Genomic DNA, 9,514 nt, shown 5'->3' on the forward strand with positions numbered 1-9,514 from the left:
AAACCAGTTTGTTTTAGAGCTTGATAGCCACTACTGTAATAAATAAATTGAATTACATTAAATAAATAAAAACAAAGTCTCTAAAAGCTAATAAGTATTTATTAAATTAAATTAAAAATTATTCTAAATAGTTAACCCACTTACGCCATCTAATGTTACGAAATATACACTACTAGTGCATACGTTTACTTGTGTTGATGGCGTAAATAATCTAAATTCGTGTTTGATATAGTTTTTTTGTGGGTTTTAAATAAATTTCATATTTTATAATAATGCTGTGATGTTTTAGACGACAGACATGAATACATTAATTTAAGCAATTCATTAATTTTAATCAGGCACAAATTGGACAACCTCCCTGTTCCTCCATGTGTTCAAGCACCCCTCAAGATGTCCATGCTTGCCGAACGTGAGTTTACAATTTGGAATGTATTTTAGGATATTTTTTATACGTTTTAAAATATTAGTTGCCAATTTTTGTAAGATTGTATTAGGAATGTATTTGATTGATGGTATATTGGTATATTAAAGTTGTTATTGCATTCCTTCACGTTGTTTAGCATGTTTGCTAGCAGGCTAGCAATCGTGGCTCTTTATATCATATACGTATATTCAGCTTTATACTGTTCCGCATAGACACAATACACTTGTGACATTTCTAACGTAATATTTTCTGATACAAACGTAACATGAAAGTGGATGTTTTATTATTGCAGTGGTTTAATATGTAGAGTTTGTAACATGCTTCTTATAATTTTGATATTTCATTAGCTCGTCGTAAACAGAAGTGGTCTGTGGACCCCAGAAACAGCGCATGGAGCAACGATGAGTCCAAATTGGGACAGAAAATGCTGGAACGCATGGGCTGGTCCAAAGGAAAGGTAACAGGCTTAACATTTTATAAAACAATATGCGTCAAATTTCTGTAGTGAATATAAATTTTTAGCTCAAAATACCTCAAAATTAAAAGGCGTTCGAATACTGCAGAGAATTGTGGTCCATTTGACAGATGACACTTTCCATGTCAGCTGCCACATCAGCTTAAAAATGAAACATTCTGTTATGAATTATTGAAGAATGATTAAATGCTGCCAAGATAACATTATCTAGCTGGCTGGCACAGATGAGGAGTTGATTGGAAGTTGTTTAAATTGCAGTAGTATTTGTGATAGTCTTAACATGACCAAACAAAATTGTTAAAAAATAAAAAAATAAAAAAACACTTATTTAATTATTTCTTTGTTTGTGATAGGGCCAGTCAAAGTGTTGTGGGCTGGCTAATAAAAAAACCTTTATTTGTTAGGCCTTAGGTCTGTCTGTCTATTTATTTAAGGCCATCTTTTTTCCTGATGGCTTCACATTTGACATTTCAGAATGGAATGAGAATAAAATCAGTTGAAATCAGTTTTCCTCGTTTCACTTGAAAGGTAAAAATCAGTTAACTGTAATAAAAGAAATCTCCACTTCTTGTTTGTGTGGAAAGGTAATTGTTCTTCTAATAATGTCATAATTTGTGTGAGTTTATGTGTTTTTCTTTGTTTTTTTTGTGGCAGGGTCTTGGCAAGAGTGAACAGGGGGCTACAGAACACATCAAGGTTAAAGTCAAGAACAACAGCCTGGGTCTGGGCACTACTGCAAGCAACGAGGTGAAGAATCATTCCTGTTTTCTTGGTTTTTAAGTTGCTGTGTTCGGTGTTTGTTTTTTGTTTTTTGTTTTTTTTGGTCACATCAATCTTTTTTTATTTATTTTTATTAGGACAACTGGATTGCCCATCAGGATGATTTTAATCAACTCCTTGCTGAGCTTAACAGCTGCCATGCACAGAACAACACTGATAGTAAGCTGAATTTTAAACATGGAGTGCAAAGCACCATTTGTGTTAAAGCACCATTTGTGTGTAAAAAAAAAAAAATCAATTTATTGACCAGTGAGAGCAGAACAATTGAACTTTTTGATGTTTGTCATTGCAGCTTTGAAACATTTTATTTCTCCCTAATGTTCACTAGGTGGTGCTATTGTGATGTTAAAATAACACGAAACGTGCTGTGATCATTGTCATGTTGAGAACAATCTGGTTTTCATTTCTCTTAAGCATTAGGTGTGTGTCAGTCTTATGTTTAAAATCTTATGTGTGATAACACATTTTTTTTGTTAGCACATTTTATTTTTTAATTTCTTCTGTTTTTGTATACTTTCAGACCCCACACAGGAACAGGGTTTTAGTTTGGAAGAAAAGTCAAAGACATCCAAGAAAAGGGTCCACTACATGAAATTCACTAAGGGTGAGTCATTCAGTGTCACGGTTTCTTGCAAATTAAGCATTATGCTACAGGACTTTATTCTGAGAAAACTTTGCTGTGAAACAGTGGTTCTCAACCTTTTTGACTGCAAGGCCCCTCATTGTCCACAACAATATTCATACAATAGGTCTCATGAGTTTTTCCTGTTTTTGTGTGCGCGCTCTGGTTTCGAATTACAAAGCCAAAAGTTTTTATTTACAACATGTCTTGCAGTGTTGAGTTTTGTAGCCAATCACAGGCATCTCTGTTGAAAGCAGTGGCCAGTCAGAGGTGTTTACTGTAGGTTAGTCAGAATCCGCTCTGATCTAATTTTTGTTTTAGCAAGTTTGCGTAGTTCTACACGTTCACAGATCTATTATAACAAGACATAAAGAAAGCTTACACGATGTAAATAAGATATTCATTGTATAGATAGTTATTGATTATATCAGGAGTTTCCGCGTGAGTAAGCTTGGTCAGTTACGCTATAAGCGCCCTTTGCTCGGTTTTTACTTCATTCACAGTTCAAAGAAAAGTGTAAGAGAACCAAACGTATACTGTTTCAGGAATGACCAACGCGAGTGTAAAAAAATTACGCGAGTGAATCCGCAAAATGTATCTGCGATTGACGGTGATACCTGTAGCAATGATGGAACAAACTATCTGACAAGCCGATGTCAAAACAGAGCTGTGCTTTAAGTGATGCAGAGTAAATTCAGAGTAGCAAAACTACAGCAGCAACAAGTCTGTGTTGCCTTTAGCAGCTTCTACAGGTAAAGATTACTTAAAGCACTCTTTTTGATGTGTCCTTTTTTAGGCAGTGTTTGAAAAATTTTGTTTTTAAATTAAATAATAATAAAAAAACCCAAAATATTTAATGCATTATTTAATTATTATACCATTAATAATTAACTTAATTTGTAGTTAACTAGTTAAGTATTTAAATAATTAACCCTGCTAGACTGTTGGTGTCTGGGCTTATTTATTTATTTATTTGCTATACTTCATAGCCATTTTATAATAAATCCAAAAGCAAGAAAACCTAGGGTCACCTTTTTCACCCATGATGAGTTTGCATCCCTTGTGATATAAATTGGACAGGGATTTTTAAATAAAAATATTATTTTAAAATGAAAATTTTTAACATGTATATTTTTCTCACAATTTGTACCCAATAAAATATTTCAGAGCTTAGAAGTCGTACTTTTAAATTTAGGCTTTCTAATATATTCAGAATTTTCAAGGCAGTGGGAATCCTGGTTTTTCCAAAGAAAAAAGGCTGTTTTTGAGTGAATTGAAATAAGTATCTTGATTTTTGTTGTTTGGTCTTATTTTAATGCTTGTTTTGTCATCTTGAGGCTCCTTGGACGTTAACCAAAGCCCACTAGTGGCCAGGTTGAGAACCACGGCTGTAGAATGCAGCTCTCTACGGACACCTTGGCAATTGAATCACCATTGGCTAGTAAATTTGTTTAGTTTACTCGCCAAACTGATATACTATATATGGATATGTATATTATTTATATATATATATATATATATATGTTTGTAAAATAGCACAGCTTTTTAAATATGAAAGTACACTCTTAAATCAGTCAGTCAAGCATTATAATATGATATTATGATAATCAAGTATCATTTAATGATAGAACTTTAGTAATTTGAATTAAAACTTGGTAACCATAATCAAGTTTTAATGATAGAACTTTAGTAATTTGAATTAAAACTTGGTAACCATATATATGAATGCATATTAGTCATTTTAACTAAACTTAGGACTGGTGGTGGTGCTTTTTTGGTCATTCTGTGTTTCTGTAAAAAAAAAATGGGGAAAAACTAACAATAACACTGGTAAGATAATCTACGAATTCTACTAATAAGAACAATATAAAACGCACTAAGGGTTAACGAGCTGCTGGATTCATGAATATTAATCAGGTTGTGTGCATTCGCTGGAATTGATTTGCTGAAATCAAAACAGGGACCATAATAGGTGAGCGCCAGCCAATGAGATTGCCGTTTGCGCATTAGTTCCGCCCACTACCAGAAAACCCGGCAGTTCTTAAAAGCTGAAGAATTCCAAATGAACTCCGTTACTTTTACAGGAAAATACAGCAAAGAATATCGTTAACATGTAGCGCGTCAATTCTGCAAGGTATGTAAGACTCTCTCGTGCGTTCTCTCTCTTTGCGTGTGAGAAAAAAGCAAAGCGAAGGCGAGTCGTGCGCCTTCACACTAGAGTTTACGGTACGCGAAACAGGTGCTCTGCGCATCCATTGAGATGAACTGAAAAATAGCATGGATCGCTTGATGGAGAGAGAACTCTGAAGCATTCAGTCAGTGTTCGGCGAGTGAAAATAAAATATATCTGTGCTTAACTTATACTTAGCATCCAACTCACACACTGGTGAGTAAAATATGAGAATTTATTAGCCAGAGGCTAATATTAGACATCATTTAGTCGCCCAGAGTGATTTACTCGCAATGTAGAGGGTTGAGAATTAATAGTTTTCTCCTTACAATTTTATTTAAAATAAGCAAAAATAATAGTTGTATAGTTAATAATAATATTATTTGCGGGCACATGTTAGGTGATTGACCTTTTCACAAAGAAATCACTTGAGTTCATCCATCACTTCCTGTGTTCAGTAGCTGAACTTTGTATGCTTTGGCTTATGTAGTAAAAGCTCACGGGTCACCGCTGCAGTAGAACAGCATGATAAAATTGTGCGGTCAGCTTAACCAGAAGGCCGTGCCGTCCCTAGTACAGAACGTCACTTCATGATTCTCCAAGTTTTCTGACTATCATGTAGACAAACAATTAACCTGAGTTTGATCTGGCAGTTGAACGATCTCCCTGAATGTTTTGTCACGTACTGGTGAGTGACCTCTGCTGAATGGCTCACATCCTTCCCAGCATGGAAAGCAGGGCGGCCTGATGTTTGTTGGTGGTCTTTATGAGTGGGAAATTTATTTGCCCTCAGGTTTTATATTCTTGATGCTTTGACATTTGTAAGGGTGGTATTTTTAGACATTGTCTCATTTTCCATGATGGATGTTTTTAAAAAATGTCAGGAATGTTGCGAAAAACTCGTTGTCTCTTATCACCTGAGAGGACACCGTAGCATACCGCTCCTAAGCTTGACTTCCTGTTTCCTGTGAGGAGCACAGGCCAGCACACTCACTTCTCAAAATGGCCTCAATCAGCACCTGATGAGTCCCACAGATGACACCGCATCCAAAACAATGTTAATGTTTTTGTCGTCGTTGTCTCTGTTTTCAAAGTCTTTGTTTAACTACAAGAAGGAAGACCGTACTCTCAGTGGATGTGTCTCATGTCTAATGAGACGGACTGGACATCTCACACACAACCTCATCACGACCCCCTGTGGTAATTGGGCACCTCACTAACCTCATGTCTGTGACCTCAGCTCAACTCTGATTGGTTATGTGGCTGCCCTTTGCCTCCATAAGTCACATTTTGTGCTATTTTCAAGCTCATTAGTAAAAGTGTTTTTTCTACTCTTGGTATGATTGACGTTACACATTTTGAAAACGTAACCATTTAGAGGTTAACAGTAAAAGGTATTCATACATTTTGCAATGCAATTCCTCTGAAATCCTCTTTGATTATGATTTACAATAATGACAAATGAATTCTCGGAAGTAGACTCTGTTCTCTTAAGGTGTGAAGTCTGTAATTTGATCAATATCAGTTTGTTCAAGGTTTATGTTGCTGTATCTGAAAGTGGAACTAAGATGTCTTTGACAAACATGACACTGGTTGTTACGACTGCTAATGGATTTCAGATTGTTGTCATGGCAGTTGGCTTGTTGTCAGCATGTCAGGGTTCCGCCTATCTCCCCTGTGGAGGCTTTGTTGAGTGGATCACCTTTTGCTGATATTGGTTGCTCTGTAACCCATAGATGGCCTCACCCTTTGTACGTTTCCTGAGTACGCCTCACCCAAACTTGCCAGGTTAAGGCCTTTAATTGATTTAACAGATAAACTAGTTATATCTAACGCTTAAAAGTGTGCCACTCATTTTAAAGTAAATGTAAAATGTAAATACTTCAGTTAGTCTGGAAACCATTAAACTCTCTTGTACACCAGTGTACCATCATCATAATATGCTTAGATGCTTGCTTGAAATATGTTATGAAATAAAGATTTGGGGGTCAGTGTTTAAAAGTTTTTAAAAGAAGCCTCTTGTGCTTACCAAGGCTGCATTAATTAATTCAAAATACAATAGAACCAATAATATTGTCAAATACAATGTGAAATAATATTTTTTCTTTTTGAGTATAATTTAAAATATAATGTATTCCTGTGATGCAAAGCTGTGTTTTCAGCATCATTAATCCAGTCTTCAGTGTCACATGATCCTTCAGAAATCATTCTAATATGCTGATTTGCTGCTTAAGAAACGCTTCTTATTATTCTAATTATCAGTGTTGTAAATGGTTGTGCTACTTAATATTTTTGTAGAAACCGTGATACATTTTTTAGGATTCTTTGAATTGACAATTCAAAAGAACAGCATTTATTTGAAATAGAAGTCTTTTGTAATATTATAAATGCATTTTGTCACTTGATCAAATTAATGCATCCTTGCTAAATAAGTATTCATTTATTTTCAAAATAAAAAAAATTAAATACTGTCCCCGAACTTTTCAATGGTACTGTAAGAATATCTGTACAAAAACCTTTTACTGTCTTATGTACTAGTGCTGGGCGGTATACCGGTTCATACCGAATACCGGTGTTTATTTTTGTTACGATGTGAATTTTTAAAATACCGCAATACCGGTGTATCAGTTGGTTCAGTTGGAAGATTTCACCAGGGCTGTCCCGCTAACGCGAGGTCTGACTTTCCCGGAGAAGTGTCACCTCTCTCTGCGTCTGTTCTGTGCAGTGAGCGGCAGAGACGCAGCGCATTCAGTTGGCCGCACTGCCGCCGACTCGTCAATAAATGAGTACAAAACAGCGTTTCCTAGCCCCTTACAGTATATGTGTATTTATTTATTTACTTGCTTGCTTATTTTAGAGTGGACCAGCAATTACAGCTTTTATCTAAGCAAAGGGTTGTTATTTTGTAGAAAATTTAAATATTTTTTAATAATAATTTTCTTACTTTTATTTAATAATTTAGATGACTTTACTTTTATTCTAAAAAGAGTAATACTGTGAGTAATTGTCATCTTTTGACTATTAACAATCTTATATGTAGTCTGTAGAGGTCTATTGGTGTTGAATATCCTCTTGGTGCTGATTATCTTTTGTCAGGAAAATAAAGTGGAAAGTGTAGTGGTGGTGGAACTGCATATATTTCTTTCAGTCTTAAGATGTTTTGGACTGGTCCTTTAGAATGGAAGCAAATGTAACCCTGCTCTAGACAGGATGGAGGTAGCCGTGAGGTTGCTTGTTTCAAAGATTGATGGCTTTCAGAACAGGAGAAAGGCACCAGCGTCTCCAGCGCCCATCTCAGACATGAGCAGCGTAAACCAGTAACCCAGATTTAATTGGCTGCCCATTTATCAACTGATCCAGTACTTCTTGATGTGCGTTGAACTGCAAGCACTTCATCATCTGAGTGGCTGAGTGGGTCAAGCTGTTACACAGATGAACGGAACAATTTTGACCCCCTTCATTAATAATTGACATGATTTCTTTTGAGAATCAAACCAGTGCATATAATATTTTCATCATTACTATTTCCTGCTCAGAGAGTTAAAAGAACACCCCTCATCTTTTTTTTGTCACCTTCACTTCTTGTTCCAGAAAATCCTTTTTCCTTGTTCATTTAATGGCAACTGAAAAGCTTAGAACTTATCCAGGTGTCTTTTGAGGCAGTCAATTAGTATTTCGCTTGTCAGATTAGCAAGTCGATCCGAAAAAGCCTCTGTGATTGCTAATCTGGTTTGGCCAGAGTTCTGTCACATTCGTTACCTTCTCAACGGTGACCTTGCTTCTAGGGCCCTATGATTTTTTTCCCATATTCAGTTTTTTTTTTTTTTCCAAATTCTGTTTTTTTCTGTTTTAATTTTCTGTATTCCATTTTTTCCCCCATTTTAATTGTTCTAAACTCTATTTTAATGGTTAAATTAAATTGTATTAATCAAAAAGCATGTCTAATTAATTGAAATCATAAAACATACACAATTTAACAGCAATTTACAAAAGTTTAACCAAAATTACATTTTTCAGGCCCTATGAAATATGTTTTATTTTTTCTCAAATTCAGTTTTAACCAAATTCTGTGTTTTCCATACATTTTCTGGATTCCATTTTAATGGCTTCATTAAATTTTAGTAATCAAAAGCATTTATAGTTAATTGATTTTATTAAAAAATAATTTATTGTGATTATTATAATTTTTTTTTCCAGAAATACTGTGTTGTGTATTCTGGTAAATTAAAAAAATGATGTTTTAATAATATATTTTTTATTATTTTTAGTAGTAATATGATTACATTAAGTAATATATTTCTGTCACAGTTTCTTCAAGTTAAACTGAACTTTTATTTTGACGGGTTGCTGTGATGACCTTTAAGTTCCTGTTTGTATGATATGATGATAGTTTTTCTCACAAGAAACTGTAAAATGCTCATGCAGTGACTCTCAGAGCAGTTCTACAGATTATGTTCATGTGGTCATGTACTCATATATTGAGACGGCAGAGTCTGAAAACACCGCAAGCGGTACACGCACTTCAGTAACGTTATGTGTGTAGTAAACGAAACCGCGCGTCTGTGCCATTCATTCACACAGAGACACGCAGAACATACAATCTTCATATTTAAATAGTATATTTGCAGTTTAATATTCACAGACATTAGTCCATATCACGTTTTCATTTAAGTGTACTGACCTACTTTTGATTTATGAAAATTTGGCAAATTCTGTGACATTCCGCATTATACATAAATTTCGTTTGTATGACCTGATTCCATCCGCATCCACCTTGCTTCCAGTAGGATTTCATTACCTTGTGTGCACTGGTAGACTATACTGCCACTAGGGTTGTGATGGTGACGAAATTTTAATCGACGTGTAACAACACCGGTAGTACCGGTATCACCGTGGGGGTGGCGGCGGGGGCGTTCCCTCTTTTCCTCGCTTTCCTTTGCTTTTAAATAGGTTGTAAAAGCGCCGTGCGTATTTTACTTTCACTTTCGAATTAGTGGCAGTTCGGCGTCAATTGCTTGAATGCAACAACAACATACAACGTCA

General features: G+C 35.2%; 1 protein-coding gene across 1 annotated transcript in view; it reads left to right on the forward strand.

Annotated features, from left to right (window-relative positions):
- Positions 1-309: 309 nt before the first annotated feature.
- Positions 310-9,514, forward strand: part of LOC107746133 (PIN2/TERF1-interacting telomerase inhibitor 1-like) — a 27,991-nt gene continuing 18,786 nt past the window's right edge. Inside the window, exons 1-5 of the mRNA XM_016560233.1 lie at positions 310-409; positions 772-881; positions 1,554-1,646; positions 1,757-1,838; positions 2,200-2,283. Of these exons, the coding sequence (XP_016415719.1) occupies positions 391-409; positions 772-881; positions 1,554-1,646; positions 1,757-1,838; positions 2,200-2,283 (388 nt within the window). The 5' untranslated portion in view covers positions 310-390. The remainder of the gene's footprint in view (positions 410-771; positions 882-1,553; positions 1,647-1,756; positions 1,839-2,199; positions 2,284-9,514) is intronic.

This window comes from Sinocyclocheilus rhinocerous, unplaced genomic scaffold (assembly GCF_001515625.1).
Source record: "Sinocyclocheilus rhinocerous isolate Xijiao unplaced genomic scaffold, SAMN03320098_v1.1 scaffold40, whole genome shotgun sequence".
In the NCBI taxonomy this organism is placed as follows: domain Eukaryota; kingdom Metazoa; phylum Chordata; class Actinopteri; order Cypriniformes; family Cyprinidae; genus Sinocyclocheilus; species Sinocyclocheilus rhinocerous.